The sequence below is a fragment of the Ipomoea nil genome, unplaced genomic scaffold (assembly GCF_001879475.1).
Source record: "Ipomoea nil cultivar Tokyo-kokei standard unplaced genomic scaffold, Asagao_1.1 scaffold1612, whole genome shotgun sequence".
NCBI classification, from domain to species: Eukaryota; Viridiplantae; Streptophyta; class Magnoliopsida; order Solanales; family Convolvulaceae; genus Ipomoea; species Ipomoea nil.
Genome location: NW_017618040.1, coordinates 976,184 through 1,003,023, shown reverse-complemented (window position 1 = coordinate 1,003,023; position 26,840 = coordinate 976,184). Strand labels below are relative to the sequence as shown.

The following is a 26,840-nucleotide window of genomic DNA, read 5'->3' as shown; positions in this document are numbered from 1 at the left end:
GGATCATATAAATTAATTAATTTAATTTGATTAGTCCAATTGAATTTGATTTGGGCTATTGAATTAATTAATTAGTTGGCCCAAGCCCATTTCATATTTGAATTTAAATTATAATTATAATTTAAATATAATATTAATTTTATTATATTTGAATTAGATAATTATAATTTAATTTGAATTTGAATTAGATTGTACAATAATGAACCTAGACTTGATTCTGGGCAAGGTTCATTTTCTAAAATAATTAATTAATTAATTAATTAATTAATTAAAGGGAGAGTTTGTTGAGGAATGTTGGTTAGGCTTCTAGTATAAATAGAGCCTTCATTTCATTCCAAAACACACTTGAAAGTTTGAAGAACTTGAATGCTTAGAGCTTGAAGGCATTGAACAACTTGAAGACTTAAGGAGTTGAGAGCATTTGAAGAACGCTTGAAGGGGCTTGGAGGCATCTTTTGAATAATTTGCAGGCAATTTGAATCCATTGCAGGTACTTTGGAGCTTTGCAGAATTGATTGTCTCGAAGATCTTGAAGTCTTTTGAAGGCATTTGAGGACCTTAAGGCGGCTTGAATCCATTGCATGTGTTTTTGAAATTTTGCAGGATTGATTACTTCTAAATCCTTGACGCTCGTTGTTGGGAGTCACGCCAATTAAATCCCTGAAGCTACGCCAATTGAATCCCGGAGGCACACGCCACTTAAATCCCGGAGGCTACGCTACTTGAATCCCGGAGGCACTTCCATAGATAACATTTTGGCACGCCCAGTGGGACCACTCTGCCTCTCATCTCTTCGCTGTTGATTCGCGAGCTCTACAAGGAAGGAATCTAAATGGCGTCAAGAAATCCCTCCTCCAAGATGACATATGCTCAGGCTACCCGCTCCAGGGCACCATCAGCGGCCGGTTCCGGTGATAGCCAAGGCGCGGGAGGAGCAATGACTCGAAGCCGAGTGAGGAACCTAGGGGTGCAACTCCACGAGGCCCAGGACATTGCCCGCCACATCGTCCGAAGGATTGACAGAAACTCCACTATGTCACGGAGAGCTGCACATGACAAAGGATCATTCTCTACAAAGGAAACTGTTGCTGACCAGAATCCTACAAGTGAGGGAGCTCCAAGCAACAAGAGACCTGCGAGTCCTATTCCCTTGAATAAAACTCCAAGCAATGGAAGTTCATCACAGTCATCACTTCTGCAGAGAACCTCACCAGAATGGAATCACATATACACGATCATGCCCGCTATGACAACGAACGCGGCTTCGGTGGAGGAACAACTCGCAAACATCACTAAATCTCTCGAGGGGATAGCTGCACTCATGCATAACCAAGAAAGGCGGATCAATGAGCTCAGCGAAAAGGTTGAAAGCGGAAGGAACGGCGAAACAAGTCGGGTTTCCGGGAAGCAGCCTCAAACCCAAGGAGATGAGATTGATGCCGAGTCCCCGCGCCATCAAAGTAGGCCAGGAATGGAAGAGACAATCTCTCGTCCACCACCCGCCGAGAAGAGTATCCCAATTTCCGAGGGCATGATACCCGTAGAGCAGTTGAATGAGTACATCATGGGAGCGATCAAGGTGAAGCTCGAGGGAGGACAATCTTCATATACTTACACTAAGCCATATACTCAAAGAATTGAAGAAATGAAAATGCCGCTGGGCTATCAACCTCCCAAGTTCCAGCAGTTTGATGGAAAAGGCAACCCGAGGCAGCACATCGCCCACTTCGTTGAAACCTGTAATGATGTAGGAACATACGGAGATCTCCTCGTCAAGCAGTTCGTCCGCTCTCTGAAGGGCACTGCCTTTGATTGGTACACTGACCTGGAGCATGGTTGCATTGATAGCTGGAATGATATGGAGCGCGAGTTTTTGACCCGCTTCTACAGCACTAGGAGGACTGTCAGCTTCTTGGAACTCACCACTACCCACCAATGGAAGGGTGAGCGTGCGGGCACTTACATCGAGAGATGGAGGGAATTGTGCCTTAACTGTAAAGAGAGGATATCACAAAGCTCCGCAATTGAAATGTGCATCCAAGGGATGCACTTCGAGCTCTCTTATATCTTGCAGGGAATCAAGCCTAGAACATTTGAAGAACTATCCAGTCGTGCTCACAACATGGAATTGAGTATTGAAGCCAATGGAGGGCTCGGCATGTCAAGTATCCCTAGCTCATCCAAGGCACCTGTAAAACAAGAATTCAAGAAAGGGGGCAAACCCTTCCCGAAACAAGAAAAGAAGGAGGCCATGAACGTAAAAACAGCACCAATGCGGGTTTTCGCCAAAGTAACTGAAAATCCCAGGCTAAGGCCATTTTCCCGCCCATCTCGGGGTACTAGAATCATTGAAGAGATGCAGCAAAAACAGTATCCGTTCTTGGACTCTGATGTGTCACCCATGTTTGATGAATTGTTAAAGCTTAAGTTGATTGAATTACCGGAGATGAAGCGTCCTGAAAAAGCTTCTAAGGCGGACGACCCCAACTATTGCAAGTATCATCGTCTCCTCGGACACCCGATTCAAAAATGCTTCGTCTTTAAAGATAAGGTGATGAGACTTGCTCGTGATGGAAAGATTGAGCTGGCTGATGCAACTGCCAGCACCAACCAAATTTCATGCGGAAGGTTCGCTCCGTTAGTTGAGGAGAGTGATGAAGAGGATGGGGGCAAGCAATACAAACGCCCGCTTCCATTTATTGTGAAACAGGCTACTAAGCAACAGCCGGAGTTACCACAGGTCAATCCGGTATGCGAGAAGGATTGGGTAATTGTTACCCGTAAAAAACAAAGGAACAATGCTGGACATGTTAGATCTTTGAAGAGAATAACGAAGCAATGGGTTGAGAGAAAGCCAGCAAGGAACCTCGCCTATGACACAAAGATGCGAGGACGTCCCGGCACGTCTCGAACACCAGTTGCCCTGGCTCAATTCATGCCGAATGCGCTTCCTCCGCACGGGACAAATATTCCTGGAACTCGCTTGAATATTAAAGAGAGACATGTTGAAGAGGAGGAATGTTCATTCCCCGTGATTGAAGGAGGTGACGAGGTTCAAATCCACAAAGCCGCGTCTTATACCGCCGAGATAACTTTTAAAGATGAGGATCTGTTGCTTGGTGGTACACCACATAATCGTCCGTTGTTTGTTGAAGGTTATGCCCGCGAGCAAAAGATTAAAAGGATTTTGATTGATCAAGGGTCGGCTGTGAACATTCTATCACTCCGAGCTATGAAAGAACTTGGCATCTCCACCGACGAGCTCTCTCAAAGCCGCTTAATGATTCAAGGATTCAATCAAGGCGGACAAAGAGCACTCGGTACCGTCAGACTCGACCTCAGGATCGGAACACTAAACTCGAGTACACTATGTTATGTGATAGATGCAAGGACATCCTACAACTTGCTGCTGGGCCGGCCTTGGATACATGAGAATGGAGTAGTCGCTGATAGAAAAGGCGGGGTGATAGAAAAAGGCGGGGTGATAGAAAAGGTAGTCGCTGATGAAACTCCCTTCATTGAAGCAGAATAATACTTTGCAGATGCAAAGTTTTATTTGAAGAAACAAGTTGTAGAGGAGGCTGAGCAAAGCAATGTTGACACACCTCTTGATCCAAAGTGGAAAGGCAAGCAAGTTGTAGACCAAGCTCATCGCGACAAGGAACTTGTTTTCCCACTCGCAAGGATTGAAACATTAAAAGCAGCAGCTCCAGTTAAACCGCTTGAAGATGAAGCTCAAGTTGGGGCAAGTCAAACAGTGCCCGCTAAGCGCACTGGCGGCTTCGACCCTAATGCATATAAACTTCTATTCAAAGCTGGATATGATCCCAAAGATCCACAAAAGCTGGGGAAGCTCATCCCAGAAGCTGGTGGTAAAGGCAAGTCAAATCAGCAGGAGCCGCATCAACGCAAGGGATTGGGTTACGTTCCCCCTAAGCCCGTGCGAATATTCATAAACAGAGCCACAAGTAATTGCATCACTTCTACAGATGAAGAGGAAGGTGACAAGAAACAGTCTGTTTTTGATAGAATCGGAGATGTAGAATCACGACAATCGGTCTTCCGCAGACTTGGGCCGAATCCCAAACCGGCTAAGAGAAAATCAGTACATGACAGAATTGGGCCTACTCAGAGTTCGAAGGAGCAGACCAACCCTCCTACTGAAATGGAACCCTCAAAATGGCTCAGGAGTGCCGTTCCATCTCGCATGAGAAGAGAAGTTAATATCCATGTCTCGTGTGGTGAAGTTTTGAAGGTCCAACCAAGAACCATTGTACACACCCAAGTGCGAGAAAGAAGTCAAGAAAATATTGATTCAAGTTGTGAGGCAACACCAAGTCAAGATGAGATGGCATCGTCATTTCATATAACATTATACGATGAGATTCCAACCGAGGGTGAAGATGCAGAAGATGCACCTCAAGAGCTAGAAGAAGGGGTACAAGCCGCAGTGGACGAACTAAAAGAGGTGGATCTAGGAACTCTTGAAAGTCCTCGACCTATCTTCATTAGTTCACTCCTTTCTAACGAAGATGAAGAAATATATGTCACACTTTTGAAAGAATATATCGATGTATTTGCATGGACATACAAGGAGATGCCAGGGTTGGACCCAAAGATAGCCGTGCACCGCTTGGCAGTAAAAAAGGGGTGTCGCCCGATTAAGCAAGCTCAACGGCGCTTCCGCCCCGAGCTCATTCCCTCAATCGAAGCAGAAGTCAACAAGCTTATAGAGGCTGGTTTCATTTGCGAAGTTAAATACCCAACTTGGATATCCAGCATTGTTCCTGTGCGCAAGAAGAATGGCCAGATCCACGTGTGCGTAGACTTTCGAGATCTTAATGTTGCATGCCCGAAAGATGACTTCCCGCTCCCTATCACAGAGTTAATGATAGATGCTGTAACTGGACACGAGATCATGTCATTCATGGATGGCTCATCCGGTTACAATCAAATCCGCATGGCGCCAGAAGATGAGGAGTTTACTGCGTTTCGTACGCCAAAAGGTATCTACTGCTACAAAGTGATGCCCTTTGGTTTGAAAAATGCAGGTGCTACATACCAAAGGGCCATGCAGACTATATTTGACGACATGCTGCATAAAATGGTGGAATGTTACGTAGACGACCTGGTTGTGAAGTCGAAACTCCGCACAGATCACATGATGCATCTAAGACAAGTATTTGACCGCTTGCGGAAGTTTCAACTCAAAATGAACCCCCTGAAATGTGCTTTTGGGGTTGCTGCTGGCAAATTCCTTGGGTTTACTGTTCGACATAGGGGCATTGAGATCGAACAAGCAAAGATCGACGCTATAATGAAGATGCCTGAGCCAAAGAACCTTCATGAGCTTAAAAGCTTGCAAGGGAAGTTGGCTTATATAAGAAGATTCATATCAAACCTAGCAGGAAGATGTCAGCCCTTTAGCCGGTTAATGAAGAAGGGTGTCCCATTTGTATGGGATGAGGCCTGCAAGAATGCTTTCCAAAGCGTCAAGTCCTATTTAATGAAGCCGCCTGTGCTAACTGCTCCAATTCCAGGACGCTCGCTGATCCTTTACATCTCCGCCCAAGAAAGCTCGGTGGGTGCTTTACTTGCACAAGAGAATGATAACGGGAAAGAAAATGCCCTTTATTATTTAAGTAGAATGATGACGCCAAATGAGCTCAAATATCTGCCAATTGAGAAGTTGTGTCTGGCCCTTGTATTCGCCATCAGGAAGCTCAAGCATTATTTCGAAGCGCATACAATTCGACTAGTTTCCAGGGCAAACCCAGTGAAGTATGTCATGTCAAAGGTTGTTCTTTCCGATCGACTTTCTAGGTGGTACTTATTATTTCAACAGTTTGAGATCACTTATGTACCACAGAAGTCCATCAAGGGGCAAGCCTTAGCAGATTTCCTAGCTGACCATCCAATTCCTGCCGAATGGGAGCTGTCCAGTGACCTACCTGATGAGGACGTGCTTGTGGTCGAAGTTTTACCTCCATGGAAGATGTACTTTGATGGAGCGGCACACAAAGAGGGGGCGGGCGCTGGAGTTGTCTTTGTTACGCCTGAAGGGGAAGTGCTTCCTTATTCATTTACCTTGACAGAGCGCTGCTCGAATAATGTTGCCGAGTATCAGGCACTCATTTTGGGACTTGAAATTGCAGCTGATATGAAGCAACTAAGGGTTAACATATACAGAGACTCCAAACTGATTATCAACCAAGTACTTGGGGTTTACGAAGTAAAAAAGCCAGAGTTGATCCCATACAACAGTTATGCAAAGATGCTCCTGCATTGGCTAGGAGATGCTACGATGGAGCACATTCCAATGAAACATAATAAGCAAGCTGATGCCTTAGCTGCTTTGGCTTCAACTATATCACATCCTATAGATGAGGCTCGGCTACGAGTATGCCAAAGATGGGTAGTCCCTCCAATCTTCGAGGACGATGGCTCTCTTGACGACATTGTTGAACTCCCGACTGTTTCTGTCTATGAGGTAGATAAAGAGGATTGGAGGCAATCATTGATTGACTACCTTGTTGATGGGAAGTTACCTCAAGACCCTCGTAAGAGGGTAGATGTAAGACGTCGAGCTCCTCGCTTCATATATTTCAAGGATGCGCTATACCGGCGCTCGTTTGATGGTGTGTTTCTTCGATGTTTAGGCGAAGAGGAAACTTTACAAGCGATGGAGGAGGCTCACTCTGGAGTGTGCGGTGCTCATCAGTCTGGTCCTAAGTTACATTTTCACATCAAAAGAATGGGTTACTACTGGCCTACGATGGTGAAGGATTGCATAGACTACGCACGGAGATGTCAAGCGTGTCAATTTCATGCGAACTTTATCCATCAACCTCCTGAACCGCTACATCCGACGGTAGCATCGTGGCCATTTGATGCATGGGGGCTCGATGTGGTTGGTCCTATTACACCCAAGTCATCAGCAGGGCATTCGTATATATTAGCAGCCACAGATTATTTCTCAAAGTGGGCTGAAGCAGTGGCTTTAAAGGAAGTGAAGAAGGAAAATGTTGCCGATTTCATCCGAGTTCACATTATCTATCGTTTTGGCATCCCTCGGTATATCCTAACCGACAACGGGAAACCATTCGATAATAAACTAATGGATAAAATCTGCAAACTTTTTGAGTTCGAGCAAAGAAATTCATCAGCTTATTATGCAGCGGCAAATGGACTTGCCGAGGCTTTTAACAAAACTCTATGCAATCTACTAAAAAAGGTGGTGTCGAAGTCAAAACGTGATTGGCAAGAGAGGATGGAAGAAGCACTGTGGGCATACCGTACTCCAACACAAAGCACTCCATACTCACTGGTTTACGGGGTTGAAGCAGTCTTGCCTCTTGAACGCCAAATACCTTCTCTAAGGTTAGCTATCCAAGAAGGCCTTATAGACGAGGATAATGTAAAGTTGCGGTTGGCAGAGTTAGAAGTTCTCGATGAGAAGAGATTGCAGGCCCAACAAAGTTTAGAATGCTATCAAGCTCGAATTTCCAGAGCTTTCAACAAGAGGGTAAGGATTCGCTCATTTCAGGTTGGTGACAAGGTGTTGGCGGTTCGTAGACCTATCATTATTACAAGGAAAACTGGGCATAAGTTTACTCCAAAATGGGATGGACCTTACATGGTACAAGAAGCATACTCAGGAGGTGCTTACAAGCTAATTGATGAAGATGGTGTGCGAGTTGGCCCTATTAACGGGAAATTCTTAAAGATCTATCATCCCTAAGCACACGGACTACATGATGAGTGATATCCACCAAAAATGCAGCACGTGGTTAAACTGCTAATGCATCTCGCTAGTCTATGGGTGGGCCCAAGTCATAGAAACTCCTGGCCCGCATGAGTTTAAACTGTGAACGGCTCTACCTATTCAAATGGCCCTTTGAACTACGTTTGACTTGATCTCTTTTGCAGGAGTACGTAGGCAGCTTAGAAACACTTCCTCTTCTAAGTTCAGTCATAACTAAAATAAACCCCTTTGTGTCCCTTTTATGTCACGTTTGTTCGAATAATGTAGATGTATTGGAGATGGGTCATCTCTGTTCACGTTGTAATTACGGGTGAATTCTTTTGTCAGATTTCTATTAGAGTGACTTGTTTGGGTTTAAACTTAGTTGCTTCTGTTCATGCTGAAGTTTAATTGTTCGCAAGTATTGTTGAAAAGATAAGAGAAATCAAGCCGTATTCAAGTCTTGTTTCCAAGTATAAAACTCATGCGTTATACAAAAAAAATAAAAATAAATAAAAAATCTATAAGCAAAAAAAAAAAAAAAAATCTAAAGTATCCTAAAGCTCATGAGATCTTCCTTATACGCTTCCAGCTCTCTTTTGATTGAAGTAAGCTTTTCTTCATCTTCATCTGTCAACGTGGGGCAGTCTCGAATACGTTTAATTTCATCCTCAGCGGTGGTCACGGCCTTTTGCGATGCGTTATGTTGTTCTTGAGCCTTCGTCACACGGTCTTGGAGTTCCGGGTTCTTGGCTTCAATCTCCTTCAACTCTTCCTGTGCATCCTTTATCGTTTTCTCCAGGAGGGCTTTTCGATCGGCGACGTCTTCGAGGGTTTTCTGTTCGTCAAGAAGAAGCGCTTCGGTTTGAGAACACTTCCGTTGAGCTTCTACAAGGATACCTTGCGTTAGAACTAGCTTCGCGGCTTGGGTTTCAACGGGCAGTGCATTCGAGAGCTGCGACCGCGCCCGATCGTAATCTTTAGCTTTGTTAAAGAACTCGGCCACTCGTCGCTTCAATATTGATAGGTCCACCCCGTCCCGTCCCATTTCTTGGAGTTGTCTTTCAACGCTTCCTTGGAAGGAAGAAATTCTTTCAGCTGGGATCTCATTAAGCTTCCTGCAGATACTACTCCAAACTCGCGCAATGAAAGCCATGTATTGTGATATAAACGACTCCTCGCCGGGGAAGATAGAGGCTTGGGACGGCTCTGGCTGCATCTCCTGAGGAGTTGTGTTTAAGGGCAACGTCGACTGGTGGGATTCTACCTCGAGGTCAAGGGTATTAGAGCGTCCGCCACTTTGTCCCATTGAAGACTGGTGATTTGATGACTGGACATCGTTGCTAACATGTGGCTCGGCAGGATCCTGTAAGAAGTAGTGCATGTACGTTAACAAAGGCCAAAGTCCAACGATATACGAAACGGAAGAATTTGGGGAAGTATCTTAACCTGGTTCAATGGTCTCCCTCTAGGCCGTTTCCAACAGCGATCTTGGTCGTCATCACTACCAGCGTCCTCGTCCGAGCTTCGCTGCCTCGCTTGCTCCTCCCTGCTCCTTCGAACGGCATGTCCTGAGGCCCTATCCCGAGATGACATGTCCTCTTGTGCAGGTGTTTTTTTGTTCCTTGAGGTGGTCAATTGGTCTCTTGGTTCTTGAGTTCCTTCCTCGCCAACAGGTACATTTGGGTTTCCGTTAACGGCTATGTCTGTGAAATGATTCTCGAGAAGGTTTGCACTCACATCGATCAACCAGGCCTTGTACTCGTTCGAAAAATGCTTCTTTGGAGCAGCCGGGCTCATGGGAAATGTCGCCCTGGATTGGGAGTTAATATTATCATATTGGCGATGAAGCCGAAATCCTTCGGTGAGTGAAGCATAATGGACATCCTTCGCCAACAGGCCGGGGGCATATGCTTGATAGAATCCAAATTGACGACTGAAGCGATGCGGCATGTAAGGCTCGGCTTTGCATTGAGACCCTTGGCGCAAAACGAGGAAGCTGGGGCGCAAACATATGAAGTACTCAAAGTCTTCCCTACTCCCTCTACGGTCGTCGTAAAAGATAAAATCTCTACTATCCTTGCGGGAGTTGTAGAGCCAAGAAACGTCCCCTTTGAATATCTTTTTGCGGGCATCCATCTCGGTGTAATACCTTGCACCACCTTCTCCAGAATTAGTGACCATCTTTGGGTTTGCTAACGTGAGGCTGGGGGTCTTAAAGTGGGTTTGGTAGTAAGTTGCTAGCCAGCTGTACACGTAATGGATTGGAAAAGGATCTCCTATTTGACCAGGAGAGTGGGATTCCGAGATTGAGTTTAAACCAGAATAAATACTAGCAAGTACTGGAGCCTTTAGCCATCATACATGCTATCTTGAAAGTCTCTGGGCGAATGGTTCTTGTTGGTGTACCTGGCAGGACAAACACGCAAAGCCAACAAGATAAAAACGCGGCCAAATAAGCTTCCTTTTCGAAACGCTGAGAGATGCCTAGTTCAAGAAAGGGCGTCCTGCTCACATCTAACCACCTGAGGGATTTGTTAAGTTCTCCGCTTGGGTTGTGGGTATTCTTTGGCCGAGATTTCCTGTCCTTTTGAGATGGAGGTGGAGGAGCTGGATGTGTTCGCGGTTTTCTGCACCAGAAGTCAATCCATCGCGATGCTTGAACAAAGGGGGTGTCACCCTCTTGCTGGTTTAAAAGATAAAAGGCCTCGAATAAGCTTGCACAACACCTGTTTGGGCCCCTTTTTAGGTCCAGGGCACTCGGGATGTGTTCGTCGTAAATACCGCCGGACAGTGGTAGTCCTCCAAGAACGTGCAAATCCCGAGGCGATATGCTCACCTCACCAGACGAGGTGATCAGGGTGTTGGTTCTTGGGCATCATGCTTCGCAGAAGGCTTTGACAATGTTGATGTTACGGTCATATGTAAATAATGACGCAAACACAGCATCATATATCTTCCCCTCCTTTAAGGTGTCGTGGGAGAAGTGAAGCGTTTCTTCAACCCACTCCCAATATCCTTTTAGAAAAGTGAATTCGCCCTCGAAGTCTATGTCTTGGCCCCACGAGACCTCAGCATTAAGTATACGACGCCCCAGTGTAGGAAGGGCGTCTTTGGAAGGTTGGTGCTGCATTCCGGGTAGCAAGGTCCACACCTTGAATGGCGGGCATTCGTACTCGGGGGTCCAGTTACTCGCATGATACGACACCGTGAGCTTTGGCGGGTCGCGTAGTACTATGGGTGGGTCAACCTTCAGTGTGACTTGATGATCACTATTTCTGCTCGATATAACCATGACATCTTGCCCGTTACGTCGTTGATCTTGAAAGTACACCATTTTGAACGTGTTAAAGACAAAGTCGCTGCAAAAAAAAATGGAAAAAAACAATAACTATGATATATTTTGCACAAATATATAGCATATACATAACACAAAATTAAATCGCCGAGTTATATATATATGGAAAATTTTTTGGACTATGGTCCACACAATTTTATGGACTATGGTCTATGCAATAATAGTTGTATACATATACTACATGTGGACTACATTATTAGTATATTATATACATGTATATACACGATATTATTATTATTATTATTATTATTATTATTATTATTATTATTATTATTATTATTATTATTATTATTATTATTATTATTATTATTATTATTATGTTACAATTAAGATGTTGTGAAACAACAAAAAAGTATATAACAAAAAGTGAAAGATCCGAAAACAAAAAGAAACAAAAAATGAATGAAACAAAAAGAAACAAAAAATGAATGAAACAAAAAGAAACAGAAAAAAAAAACGAAACAAAGAGAAAAACAAAGAAAAAAAAAAGGAAAAAAGGGTGAAATAAAAAAAAATAGAAAAGAAAATTCTATGAAGCTACATCTTATTTCATATATGTGTATTATATTTGGCTATGTATATTTAGGCATGATTATATACTGCACTGCTGTGTGTACTGTAGGCATGGAGAAGAGTGGTAAGTGGGTCCCAGCCGAAATAGTGTTTGTTTCACTCCCAATAAGAAGTGATAGTCACGTGATGGCCACCTTGAGAATTGCAAAAGAAATTTAATGAAAGGCTTGAGGACCCAGTAGCACGGCAATAGGCTTAGTACTTAGCAGTATCGACCTCCAAGCAATAGGCGGCTGCTGCAAAAAGAAGAAAAAAACTCCAGACTCCATCCTTGCGCCTTTGACATTAATCACTCTGAGGAAAAATTGTGAATCCATCAATACAATGGAGGAAAGAGAACGGGCTCCAGCAACCACCTCAGCGTCAACTGCAAAGAGTTTCAACGATTCCAGCTACGGTAAGGACCCAACAGCAGCATCAGACTCCAACCATCCGGCGACTGTGTACGGTAGAACTCCGGCGACTTCTGAAAAAAAAAAAACAAAAAAGGCTTCCGGCGAGGCGGTAGCATAAACAGTTGAGCGGCGGTTTCCGATGGGCGACACTCCAGCGACTTCTGCGAAAGCTTCCGGCGGGCAGCAGTTCGGCAACCTCCTAAAAAAAACAAACAAAAAAACTCCGGCGACTTTTGCGACGAACTTCCGGCGACTTCTACGAAAAACGGTCTCCGGTGGCGGGCAGCGTTCCAGCGACCTTTGGACTCCGGCGGCGACTCTAGCGGGCAACGTTCCGACGACTTCCGGATTCCGGCAGTGTTGGTGATTGCAAGGCAAAAAAAAAAAAAAAAGAGAAAGAAAAAAGGGGAACGTCCGGCGAAGATGGCGAAAATTTCAGCAGTTTCTGCGATGAACTCCGGCCAAAATAATAATCCAGATTCCTCTTATTTCGTATGATGTTGCGGCTGTATCACTTCTTCCCTGTAAATATAAAAGAATGCATATAGAAAAGATGGGGATGATGGTACAGATGATTTACCTTGCTAAAGGGAGGTCAAGTTCCTGTAAATCTTTGCTTTCCTTCTTCAATCTCTGCTTCATTGATGGAGAAGCTGATGGATTATGGTCCTATTTATAGTGCATTGCCGGAGGGTGTTGGAGTTGAGTTAGGACTCTACTATCCTATTTCCTAGCACAGTTAGGATAAACTTTGATGACAGTTGGATGTAGAATGGAGCCGTGATATTTGTGATTTGTTATAGAATGTTGACATTTTGAGTTGAACATAAGTCTGTTGCCAAAATATGTTGGGTTTGCAGGCAATCGCCGGGGAAGAAAAAGTGAGGATTTGAGCATAGTTTGGGGAAATGCATTGGGCCAGGCTTATGGAATTAAAATGCATTGGGCCAGGCTTATGGAATTAAAATGTATTGGGTCAGGCTCATGGAATTAAAATGCATTGGGCCAGGCTCATTGTATCAAAATGCATTGGGTCAGGCTCATGGAATTAGGATGCATTGCGCTAGGCTCATCTGATTTGTCATTAAAGTGCATTGCGCCATTTTGTGCCATTTCACAACAAAATGTATTAAAGTGCATTGGGTCAGTATCATTTGATTTGTCCTGGCTCATTTTGTGCTAATTTAATCTTTTGATTTGTGTTCGCGAGATATCCGGACATACATTTGGGCCCGTGGAGATAGATGCACCACGATGAATTTAAAGGACCATTTTGTTAGGTGTCAAGACTTCCTCGTTCCAAGCACATTAAGTGACATGTCCCAGCAAGTCTCGAGGGGGCAATTTGTAGACACAGAAAATTTGAACCCAACAAATGGACCGATAAATGGTTATTGGACCGACATCGGAATTGATTATTGGGCGAATTTAATTAATTGGATCATATAAATGAATTAATTTAATTTGATTAGTCCAATTGAATTTGATTTGGGCTATTGAATTAATTAATTAGTTGGCCCAAGCCCATTTCATATTTGAATTTAAATTATAATTATAATTTAAATATAATATTAATTTTATTATATTTGAATTAGATAATTATAATTTAATTTGAATTTGAATTAGATTGTACAATAATGAACCTAGACTTGATTCTGGGCAAGGTTCATTTTCTAAAATAATTAATTAATTAATTAATTAATTAATTAATTAAAGGGGGAGTTTGTTGAGGAATGTTGGTTAGGCTTCTAGTATAAATAGAGCCTTCATTTCATTCCAAAACACACTTGAAAGTTTGAAGAACTTGAATGCTTAGAGCTTGAAGGCATTGAACAACTTGAAGACTTAAGGAGTTGAGAGCATTTGAAGAACGGTTGAAGGCTTGGAGGCATCTTTTGAATATTTTGCAGGCAATTTGAATCCATTGCAGGTACTTTGGAGTTTTGCAGAATTGATTGTCTCGAAGATCTTGAAGTCTTTTGAAGGCATTTGAGGACCTTAAGGCGGCTTGAATCCATTGCATGTGTTTTTGAAATTTTGCAGGATTGATTACTTCTAAATCCTTGACGCTCGTTGTTGGGAGTCACACCAATTAAATCCCGGAAGCTACGCCAATTGAATCCCGGAGGCACACGCCACTTAAATCCCGGAGGCTACGCTACTTGAATCCCGGAGGCACTTCCATATATAACGTTAGTGAAGAATCAGAGGACTAGACAGAGATTTTGTACCTGCATTGAATTATACACACGCTGTACACGGAATTTTGTGAATATATACAAAGTTTATTTTTTTTGTGTTTACAGTAATAATTTATGGAGCCAAGTGTGGTGCATGAGTCAATAAACTGTGAATATTTCTTCCTAACAGCATTTTCTTATGCCATATTATTCTTTTTGTTGCATTATGCACTATTTTCATATATAATATATGTAGATAGATTTTAAATTTCAAGAATAGTATGATTTTCATATTTCTAGAATTTTATTCTTTTCTCAAAAGAAAGTTGAAATATCATATTTCTAAAAGTCTATTTTTTTTTATTTTTTTTAAAGTTGAAAAAGGATACAGAGATTTACCAAATGTGTAGGTGTTTTCAATTCAGAGACTCAACAGACCTTAATATTCAAGCAACTGTCTTCTTCATCCTGGTGAATGCTTTCCCAACGTGCCTTATGCAGTTCCACCATCTTCAGCCTCTCACCTCCATGTACAGGAATATGTGGCATACTGAGTGTGTGTTTGGTTGATGGGTTTTGCCCATAGAAATGGGTATGAAAGTGATTTGTTATTGTTTGGTTGATAGGTTTTTAGAACACTACTATGGGTTTCAAATACCCCATTAATTGCAAAACTCATATCCAAATAATATAAGGGTTTCATTCCCTTATTCATTCTCAACCACTACTATTAGTAACCATTCCCATTCCACCCTACTACCAAACATGTTAAATACTTTCACTCAAACCCATTACCATTACCAAGTATTTGATACCCATTCCGATTCCAATTCACATGTCCGAACCAAACACACCCTAAATATTTTATATAGGATTTGACGTGTTTGAAGTGATATAGGATTACCATATTGTATTTGAACTGAACTTAGACTCCTTTTATAAGCCACAATTTAGAGTTCTATTTTTAATGTATTTATTAAATTTAATAAATTATTTATTTAATGCCCACGTTCAGAAAACAAAGGGACATGATCTTTTAATACAAATAATTTCTATTGCAATTCAATAGGCAATCAGTTGTCCACAATTAATATCACAATTAGTACATAAAACCCAATAGTCTTGATCTAAAACGGTGTAGTTTTGTGTGGCGGAAATTAAAGCTGAAATTTGTATTCTGCTTTATTATACTCCGTAATAGATAATAGAAGAAGAGTTCCTCAACATAATTTTCTCTCTTTCTTTGCATGAAAAGTGTAAAGAAATTTTAGGTTGATTGTGAGATTCATTGAATCTACTACTCAATCTAGCATATAAGTGTTTTTAGATTATATATATATATATATATATATATATATATATATATATATATATATATATATATATAAGAGCGCTCAAATGCGGCGGGGTCTTACGGTGCGGCGGTGCGGTCAAATTTCAGAATACACCAACAGTGTTAACAATATGCACCAACAGTGTAATAAAAACACACCCCAATGAAATGTAATAAAACATCACAAAATACACCACAGACTCAAAAAAACACACCATATAACACACCACCCCAATGGTGTATTTCCGAACAGTGTATGGTGTTTTTACTCACACCTAATGGTGTGTGTTTGGTGATGCAGGGCTCTGTTTACTCTGTTTTGTGTGGTGTATTTCCTAACGTTGATGGTGCATATTTGGTGAACTATTGGTGTTGCCGCACCGTAAGAAATAACCGCACCGTAAGACACTGCCGCACCTGAACCCGCCTCTATATATATGCACCTGAACCCGCCTCTATATATATATATATATATAAAGAAGAGTAATGCAATACAATTAATTAAAAATTTAACAACATACATTTGCAGAGTTTTATGTTCAAGAATTAGATTAGACCACGTTTATGAAAGACATCCGCGGCTCATAAGAAATAAGATAAAGTGTCGTGACAATTAACATTTGCTAACTTTTCAAAGTGAGATATTGACAAGATAAGGCAATGCCGCCTTTAATTTGGCCTGATATGCATGTATATCCGCATCTTACTTAAGAGTTAAGATTGACTACAAATACGAAATATTGAAGAGTACTCAAGTGAAGTATGATTCTCGTATCTAGATGGTCATGATTTAATTCTTACTAATATCCTTTTAGTTGAGTCTATTGCATTGAGCTTTTTTAGTACAGTTTACCTTTCTTGTTTGGTTTGGAAAATATTATATACTTATAGAAGACGGTCGGACCCGACCGGTAGACTTCCCGACCGATCGCCTTTGCCACCCGGTTAGCTACCCTTGTTAAGGATCTCGAGAAGAGGCACGTGGCAATGTTACACGTTGACACGGAGGGCTCGCAGGATGGTGACACAAGAAAGCTATCGTAGACGTGTCAGGATCCCGATCAACACCATGTATCCCTTCATGTACCAAGCACTTGAGGATGACCAAGCAGATGCAGCAAGTTCATCCGACCATCAGTGTACACAGTACCAGGGTCAGACCGTGGATCTGAACCTCAATTTATCACTGTTAGCCAGAATATTGTTTTGTCACATTTTATGTTGCTTTTAATAATCTTTGTAATAGGCTTAGTCTTCTATGGCTTTCCTATTAGATAGGATTTGTTTACGTAGAATTGTTTAGCTATTTGTACTGTACTTCCTATCCTTTTGGAGTTTAATCTAAAATCAATTATCTCATCTGGTATCAGTTAGACCAAGTTGATTTCTCTCTCTCTCTCTCCCAACAATACCGTAACCTTCTCCTCCGAAATATACCAACTTCTCACCACCATGTCAGCCTCCTCCGAACGCACCGTCTTGGCCAATGGCAATTCGTCTCCGGCAACCAACCAAAATCCTCTAAGCGGCGCTCATCACTTTGAGTCAATTAAATTGACATATAGAAATTTCTTGTTTTGGAGAACCCAGCTAGTCCCGTTTCTTCGTGGCCAAGAACTTATGGGGTACGTTGATGGCGAATTGCCATGCCCTCCAGCGATGATTGAAGCCGCGCCTGCAACTGGAGAATCCACGACGTCCACCACCTCCGTTCCAAATCCAGCCCATAAGGCCTGGGTTAAGCAAGATCAAACCTTGATGTCTCTCATCATCTCATCCCTATCGGATGAGGTGATGCATCTTGCGTTAGGACAGTCCACATCCAAGGCAGTGTGGGATTCCATCAACACGTCGCTCGCTAGTTCCACTCGGGCGAGGTGTCTCGGCCTCCTCGGGCAGTTCCACGCCCTCAGGGAAGGTGGCAGCAGCACGACAGAATACCTCGGGCGCGCTCAGCTGCTGGTAGAAGACCTCGCGCATGCCGGCCGCCCAATTTCACTCGACGAACAGAACATGTTCGTCCTTCGGGGCTTGCGGCAGGAGTATCGCGCCATGGCGTCGTCCTTGACCGCGGCTGGTAATCCGGTCACCATACCGCAGATCGCGGATTATCTCAGGGCGCAGGAATTTCTTCATGCCGAGGACTATCCGGCGGCTCCTGAACATGCAAATCCGGCAGGCTACTATGCAGGTCGGGGCAGCAATGGTGGACGCGGCAGTGCAGGCGGACAGAATTCTGGCCGAGGTAATTCTGGACATCCAGGTCGTGGCAACGGTAGAGGAGGCGGTGGCCGTGGTCGCAACGACAGAGGGGGAGGCAGCGGACCTCGGTGCCAGATTTGTAGGGCACAAGGGCACACCGCCCTTTACTGTTTTAAGAGGTATGCTCCGCAACCGGCACCGCAAGCCAACATGGCTGTTCCGGGTGATGATGCGGCGACGAGTGCCTCCGCCTCGGGTTGGTTCCCGGACACAGGGGCCACGGCACATGCTACACCGGATGTGTCCATGATGTCACAGTCTGACGAGTATAATGGTGGTGATGTCCTGCGTGTTGGTAATGGCGCAGGTTTGATGATCTCACAAATTGGTCATGCTTCTATACCATCTGTGTCCAATGTTTCTAAAACACTAAATCTATCAAATGTGTTATATGTTCCCCAATTGTCTGTCCAGTTATTATTTGTTTATCGTTTAACAAATGATAATCCTGTTTTCTTTGAATTTCACAAGGATTGTTTCGTTGTGAAGGATTCGGTAACTCGGGCGGTTCGGCTTAAAGGGCCTACGGTCGGCGGGTTGTACAAGCTTCCTATTTCCCAATCCCATTTTGCGTTTCTTACATCTCGTACCACTCCGGTTGTCTGGCATCGCAGGTTGGGCCATCCCCATGCACATGTCCAGAATCAAGTCCTCAAGTTATGTCTAGTGTCATCAAATAAAACAAAGCCGGCCGAATTATGCACATCTTGTCAGCTTGGAAAATCTGCTAGATTTCCTATAAATAGAGTTCCCTCTTTTAGTACAAATGTATTAGATTTAATTTTCACGGACATATGGGGTCCGGCACATGTAATCTCTACTAGTGGATATCGTTACTTTCTGCTTTTTGTGGATGATTTTTCACGCTTTACGTGGTTTTATCCCTTACGGGTAAAATCCGATATATACAAATGTTTTGAGTCGTTTCGGGTCATGGTAGAACGCCAATTTTCACGTTCTATCAAGTCTGTCCAGTCTGAATTAGGCGGGGAATACCGTAAACTGCATCAAATATTCGAAAAATTGGGCATTGTTCATCGCCAGTCATGTGCGTATAGGCACAAACAAAATGACCGCGTTGAACGCAAAAATCGTCACATAGTCGAAACAGGACTAGCCCTCCTAGCCGAAGGCTGTGTCCCACCACAACACTGGGACTACGCCTTCGAGACAGCCACAAACTTAATCAACTACATGCCCACTCCCGTCCTAAACTATGAAAGCCCGTACAGTTGTCTCTATAAAACCACACCACCATACACTTTTCTTTGAGTCTTCGGGTGCCGATGTTTTCCCTATCTAAGGCCATATAATCGACACAAGATGGAATATCACTCGGCACCCTGTGTCTTCCTAGGTTATCCCTCTTCCTTTAGAGGTTATAGATGCATGGATCTAATAAGTGGGAAAATCTATATCTGTCGTCATGTACGATTTGACGAAACTGTTTTCCCTTTTTCAGAGTTGGCTACACAGGACACAACTATATCTCTGTTACCTGTTTTGCCGTGGGCATCTAGCCCGGTTGTCACACAAACAGGGCCCACAGCCGCTGTTGACTTGGGAATACAACGGTCTCCGAGTCCAATACCATTGGCGCAAGAGCCTGCCCCCTTAACAATTGAAGGCCCTGCACGGCCCAAAACTCGGAGGAAAAGGGTCGCACGGATCGAGCCTCAAGACCGAGGCCATGGAATGAGGCTGCGGCATATGACCCGTGGTACTGGTGAAAGTTTTCAAGCTCTCACTGTAACGGCTGACCCCACTTGTTATTCACAAGCAGTCGGACACCCAGAGTGGTGTGATGCTATGGACCAGGAGTTCAATGCGTTATTACATAACAATACTTGGACTCTCGTGTCTCCTAAACCGGACATGAATATTATTGGGTGCAAATGGGTGTTCCGTACCAAACGGACCGCAGATGGCTCCGTGGAACGGTACAAGGCTCGCCTAGTTGCGAAGGGGTTCAATCAGGTAGCTGGCGAGGACTTCTTTGACACATTTAGTCCTGTAGTCAAACCGACTACAGTCAGAATGCTATTTTCTCTAGCCATCTCACATAACTGGACTCTGAGGCAACTCGACGTCCACAATGCCTTCTTAAATGGGCATCTGGCAGAGACAGTATATATGAAACAACCGCCAGGGTATGAGGACCCGACTCATCCTGGCCATGTGTGCCACTTACAGCGGTCTTTGTATGAACTCAAGCAAGCTCCACGGGCATGGTTCAAAAGACTGCATGATTATTTACTCACTACAGGGTTTTCATCTTCTAAGACAGACGTCTCTCTCTTTCATTACTCAACCGGCTCCTCTCGTGTATACCTGCTAGTGTATGTCGACGACATCATCATGATGGGTATTGACCCCACACTCATTACCTCTATACTTCAGCGTCTATCTACAACCTTCAAGATACGTGATCTGGGCTCACATGGGTTCTTCCTCGGCATTGAAACTATAAAGACTACCGACGGCCTTATGTTATCTCAACGCCGGTACATGAATGACATTTTAACTCGGGCAGGTATGCTGGACTGCAAGCCTTAGCCACTCCGGCAGCAGCTACTCAGCCTGTTTCGTCTACCACCATTCCACATGATAATCCGATGCAATACCATCGGGTTGTTGGGGCTCTGCAATATTTGACTATTACGAGGCCGGATCTCTCATATGCAGTGAATCGTCTATGCTAGTTCATGCACTCTCCGGCTACTGATCATTGGGCTTTAGTTAAAAGGGTACTGAGATACATTAAGGGTACTCTGGATTATGGTCTTCGTATCACTGTCTCTGACTCCGCTACTATTCATGCTTACTCTGATTCAGATTGGGCAGGATGTCCTCTTGACAGAAAGAGCACTGGTGGGTACGCAGTGTTCTTAGGTAAAAATTTGATCTCATGGCTTTCCAAGAAACAGCGTACTGTTGCCCGATCATCTACTGAAGCCGAGTACAAGGCCCTTGCAGATGTCGCTGCGGAAGTTACTTGGTTTGTATCGTTACTCAAGGAGCTTGGTCTTCACACTGGTGAGCCCCCCACTCTGTGGTGTGACAATTTAGGTGCCACCTACTTGTGTGCGAATCTAGTCTTTCACGCTAGGACTAAACATGTTAAAATAGATTTTCACTTCGTTCGGGACAAAGTAGCATCGGGGGACCTAGTCGTCAATTTTGTGTCGACTAAGGATCAGCTTACAGATATTTTCACCAAACCGCTGCCGGGTTCGCGGTTTTCAGCTCTTCGGGACAAGGTCAATGTGGTTGCGCACCACCCTTGAGCTTGAGGGGGCGTGTTATCCAGAATATTGTTTTGTCACATTTTATGTTCCTTTTAATAATCTTTGTAATAGGCTTAGTCTTCTGTGACTTTCTTATTAGATATGATTTGTTTACGTAGAATTGTTTAGCTATTTGTACTGTACTTCCTATCCTTTTGGAGTTTAATCTAAAATCAATTATCTCATCATCACCACCTCATCCGGTGGCTCAGAACCCAGTCAATTACATCCAACCGGTATACCCGCCGCCCGGTCCGTAGTATCCGTTTCTCGGTTAGTATCCATACCCGGTCCCTCCTCCACAATATGGGTGTTGGCCCAGAACGCCGATGTATTATCCACCAACGGCTGGATATCCACAATATATGCCTGCGTACACGGCTCCAGCTTCCGCTCCTCCGATTTACCCGACCATGCCGACCGAGCCGGAGCTTCTGCCCGCTACCCGGGCTAGGCGCTCGGCTCGTTCGAGGTTGGGGTTGCAGGGTACCGAGGCCATGGAGGAATCACGGTAGGCTCAGCATGTCCAGCCGGAAGCACATGCTCAGGTAGCTGAAGGCCCTGAGATAGAAGCCAACCGGGCGATGGCATTCGAGCGGCTTCGACCAGCAATGCGGCAAAGATTGCGACCGCAGGATCCGAACAGACGCTCAGTTAATTCACCTATGCGAGCGGCAAGCCAGGAGGGGCCGTCTGGGCATAGTGGGTCTAAATCCCATCGACGACGCCGGGCTCGAGAACCAGCCCAAACGGTCGTGCAAGATGAGACCCGAGGGCTGGTGAACGAAGTCCAGGCAGAGTTCACTTGCTGGCAAAACGAGCACACTGTGATGCCTCCCACCGATCATTCAGCATCTCTCTTGAGGACACCCTTCACGCCGGAGATTATGGCCCAGCCTTACCCGCTCGATTTGCGCATCCTCGGCAACAAGGAATATGATGGGCGGAAAGACCCAGAAGTTCATGTCAACACCTAATATGGCAATATGATGATGATGGGCATGTCTGATGCCGTGATGTGTAGGGCTTTCTACTCCACGCTCATTGGTCGAGCGGCGGAATATTTTAGAACGCTACAACGGGGCTCCATTTCTGATTTTGCCAGTTTGGCGGCAAAGTTCATGCGGAAGTTTGTCACTTCCAAAGTTATTCGGAAGCCCTATATGTACCTCGAGAAGGCCAAGCAGTTGGAGAGGGAAAGCTTGACAGAATTTATAGTCAAGTGGAAAGCGGCGGTCGGGGAGGTTAAGCCGATGGACGATCTGACGGCTATCCACATGTTGCATATTTCCCTTTGGGCCGATTATCTTTATCAGGATTTTATACTCCACCCTCCAACCACTTATGAAGACGCCCTCCGAAGAGTGACGGATTACACAAATGCTGGTGAGGCAAATTCCGTCAAGAGTTCGCAAGAGGTCGGGACATCATCCCGGAAGCCTTCCGGTCGGGCGGATCATCAGTCAGAAGATCATTCCCGACCCCGTACCCAACCAGGAGAGTTCTCGGCGTTGAACCGATCAGCGGCGGAGGCCATGCAATACGCCCAGTCCTGCAACCATATCCGTTTGCCTCAGCCGGGACTGGATTGGCCCGATAAGTCCAAACATTATGCCTATCATCGGTGCGCAGGACATGACACGGAGAAGTGCACACATTTAAAACAGCTGTTGGAGGATTTGCTTAACTTGGGAAAGCTGGACAAATGTGTGGGGAAAAGAGAAGAGAACAAAAGAGTGGGCGAGAAAAAAGATCAAAGGCGATCTCATCATCGCTCCGATCGCAGAGATCAAGATCGGCGAGATCCCGATCCTCCATCTAGTTCCCGACCGGCGTCCAAACCAACCATCCACGTCAAATTCGGAGGTTTGGAAGATGCTTCCCGCCCTCGGGAAAGTTGCCCGGTCGCGATCGTCGACTCCCGGGACACAGGTAAGAGACAAAAGATGGAGCCCATCACCTTCACTCTGGAAGACCAGCCGGAAAGCGGCGATCATGGAATGGAAGCCCTGGTTATCACGATTGACATTATGAGAACCGATGTTCAGAGAGTAATGGTGGACACCGGGAGCAGTGTGAACGTCCTTTATTTGGACGTGTTCGAGAAGCTGAAATTGTACAAGCAGGAATTGATTCCGATCGGTGTTCCGTTTTCAAGATTTACCGGGGCCACCATTCGCCCCGAAGGCAAGATTATACTCCTGGTTGAGATCGGCACCCCACCAAAGTCAGTGAAAACGGAGCTGGAATTCGTTGTGGTCAACCTTCACTGTGTCCACAACGTCATCTTAGATCGACCGGCCATTATGAGGGTCGGCGGGATCGTATCGATGTCTCACTTGTGCATGAAGTTCCCCACCCCTGCCGGGGTTGGAGTTGTGCGAGGCGATGTCCAATCGACTAGGAAATGCTACACCCGGGCAGTCAATCGACGTGAGGCTGGTTCTTCCCGAGTGAACACCATTATCAAGGAAGCCGTCGGAGATCGAAAAGAACAACCCGAGCCCTCCGAAGAGATTGAAGAGGTTCCTTTATCTGAGGAATGACCGGAGATGAAGATCAAGATAGGTTGGGCCCTCACCCCCGAGCTACGAGTGGAAGTGCTATCGATCCTCTGGGAATTCGCTGATATATTTGCATGGGGGCCTGAAGACATGCCCAGGATCTATCGCACTGTAATTTGCCACAAGCTAGCTGTAGATTTCGCGGCTAAACCAGTCGTTCAAAAGACTCGGCATCTATCATCCGATCGCTGAGAGTTTGTTCGCGAGGAGGTGAAAAAGATGGTGGCCATCGGACATATCCGCCCGGTCACTTATCCCGAATGGGTGGCCAATATTGTACTCGTGCCGAAGCCTCCATCCTGGAGAATGTGCATAGATTTCACCGACCTGAACAATGCGTGTCCGTTAGATCCTTACCCGCTGCCGAACATCCACCAGATGGTCGATGAGACGGCCGGGGCCGAGCTGATGAGTTTTATGGACGCGTTTAAAGGGTATCATCAAATCATGATGAACCACGAAGATGAAAGTAAGACGGCTTTTGTCACACCCGATGGGTTATATTGTTATCGGGTCATGCCGTTCGGCCTCCGAAATGCAGGAGCGACATATCAAAGGATGATCAATATGCTCTTTGAAGACCTGCTAGGCCGAACAATGGAAGCCTACATTGACGACATGCTGGTGAAGAGTCGGGACCGAGCGGACCACACTCGGGATCTCCAACAATGTTTTCAAATCATGAGGAAATACCAGCTGCGATTGAATCCTAACAAGTGCACGTTTGCGGTGCAAACGGGAAAGTTCCTCGGCTACATGATGACAAAGAGAAGAATCGAGCCAAACCCCGCCAAGGCCAAAGCTATTCTTGATATGCAACCACCCACGACCGTTCGGGAGGTGCAACAGTTAACCGGCAGGTTGGCAGCCTTGAGCCGTTTCCTTTCAAAATTGGGCGAGCGCGCCTTACCATTCTTCAAGGTATTGCGCAAAGTTAATGGGTTCGTGTGGGATGACGTGTGCCGAGTGGCTTTTGACGAGATTAAAGAATATCTGATGTAAACGATCGTGTTGTCAAAGCCCGAGCTCGGAGAAGAACTGGATGTCTATCTCGCCGTTTCCGATCGAGCTGTAAGTGCGGTTTTATGCCAAACATATTCGGAGGGAGTGCAATGACTGATTTACTATGTGAGTCACGCGCTCCATGGTCCCGAGCTCCGTTACTCCCGGCTAGAGAAGATAGTCTATGCTTTGTACATAGCGGCAAAGAAGTTGGCCCCCTACTTTCAAGGTCGAGCCATTCATGTGTTAACCGATCAGCCGATCGGAGCAGTTCTCCGCACCGCTTCTTCTTCTGGACGCCTAGTCAAGTGGGCGCTGATGCTGACTCAGTATGAAATCGAGTACCGACCGAGACCAGCTATAAAGGGTCAAGCTCTGGTAGATTTCTTGGTCGAGTGTACCGTTCGGGAGACACGACCCTCGGTGGTCGAGGATCCTGAGGCGGCATGGTGGTCGTTGGCCACCGATGGATCGAGCAGCAAGAAAGGAGCATGTGGGGGAGTCGTAATTACAAGCCTGAAGGGTTTCAAAGTCTACTATGCATTGATGTACCAGTTCCACCCAACCAACAATGAAGCCGAGTATGAGGCCTTTGTCAATGGCCTACAGTGCGCTCGAGATTTGGGGGCTGAATACATCCGGGCTCAGACTGACTCTGCACTAGTGGTCGGACAGGTCTTGGGCGACTACGAAGTCAACGGAGAGCGGTTACAAGCATACCGAGATCTCGCCATGGAGAAGCTGACCATGTTTCGGGGGTACACCGTTCATCATGTTCTCCGACTAGACAATGCTGATGCTGACATCTTATCTAAGTTGGCACAAGATGCCCCGGAACACATGTCCAAGATAGCTCGGATCCTGATGATCCCGAGGCATAGCATACACCGATTGCAGGTCGCACCTATCCAGCCGGCCGAGGAAACTTGGATTTTGGATTTAATGGAATATCTCCAGCATGGTCGGTTACCAGACGACCCTCAGCGCGCCCGGAAGGCCAAGTTAAGAGCACCAAGGTTTCAAGTTCAGGAAGGCCGATTGTATAGGCGGTCGTATGGAGGTCCATTGATGCGTTGTTTGACTTCAATCGAAGCGGACCTTGTGATGAAGGAATTGCACTCGGGCATTTGCTCGACGTATCAAGGAGGTCGGTCACTCGCTCACCGCATTATGGTGATCGGGTACTATTGGCCATCTATTCAGCTTGATTGTGAAAAGCTTGCAAGAGAGTGCGAGACATGCCAGTTATATGCTCGAATGCCTGGACGACCGGCCACGTTCTATCAGCCGGTCATGACCGCAATTCCTTTTGCTCGTTGGGGGGTAGACATTTTGGGACCTTTCCCACAGTTAGCCGGTCGGAGGCGTTTCGTCATCGTGGCTATCGATTATTTCTCCAAATGGATCGAGGCTGAACCCTTAGCCACGATCACTTCACAACAATGCGCCAGGTTTCTATGGCGGAATGTTATCTCCCCGTTCGGTGTGCCCGTTCATCTGATCAGTGATAACGGCCGGCAGTTCGTAAACCAGTATTTCCAGAATTTCTTAGCAACGATCGGGACAACCTCAATCTGATCGTCAGTGGCTTACCCGCAAGGCAATGGACAAGTCGAGAACGCCAACCGGACAATCTTGGAGGGCTTGAAGAAGAAGTTGCACTCTGCCGGTCGTACGTGCTTTGGACCTATTGCACGACCCCGAGGGAGGCAATGTTGGAAACACCGTTTGCTTTAGTCTATGGCGCTGAAGCTCGGCTACCGATCGAAGCATAGATCCCGACCGCCAGGGAACGCTCTTCCAATGCGGAAGAGAATGAACACTCCATGGCCATGGACCTAGACAGCATTGAGGAGAAAAGAGAGATTGCGGCTCGGCGCATGGCCGAGTACCAAAAGAGGGTCAAGAGCACAAAAGATGTCCGGGTCAATCCCCGCTACTTTCAGGTCGGAGACTACGTATTACGACGTCAGGAGGCGAGCCAACCGTTAGAAGGAGGTAAATTGGCCCAAAATTGGGAAAGTCTCTATGTCATCACAACCGTAGTCTGCCCGGGTACCTACCGGTTGGAGACGACAATCGGGGGAGTGATCGAGGGCACATGGAAGTCGGGGAACCTTGTACTGTTTAGACATTAATATA

The 26,840-nt window shown here is 45.3% G+C and overlaps 2 protein-coding genes across 2 annotated transcripts; both read left to right on the top strand.

The window, feature by feature from the left end:
• The first annotated feature begins 22,118 nt into the window (after positions 1 to 22,118).
• Positions 22,119 to 23,678, top strand: LOC109191031. Its single transcript, XM_019341618.1, has one exon. It carries the CDS (start codon positions 22,119 to 22,121, stop codon positions 23,676 to 23,678), a length of 1,560 nt encoding a protein of 519 aa, XP_019197163.1.
• A 1,338-nt stretch (positions 23,679 to 25,016) lies between these two features.
• On the top strand, positions 25,017 to 26,276 carry LOC109191030. Its single transcript, XM_019341617.1, has one exon. The coding sequence runs from the start codon at positions 25,017 to 25,019 to the stop codon at positions 26,274 to 26,276; it is 1,260 nt and encodes a 419-aa protein (XP_019197162.1).
• The last annotated feature ends 564 nt before the right edge of the window (positions 26,277 to 26,840 follow it).

Coding starts and splice junctions, on each gene's coding strand:
- LOC109191031 (XM_019341618.1), top strand. CDS start 22,119: ATGATGATGATGGGCATGTCTGATGCCGTGATGTGTAGGGCTTTCTAC.
- LOC109191030 (XM_019341617.1), top strand. CDS start 25,017: ATGCTGACTCAGTATGAAATCGAGTACCGACCGAGACCAGCTATAAAG.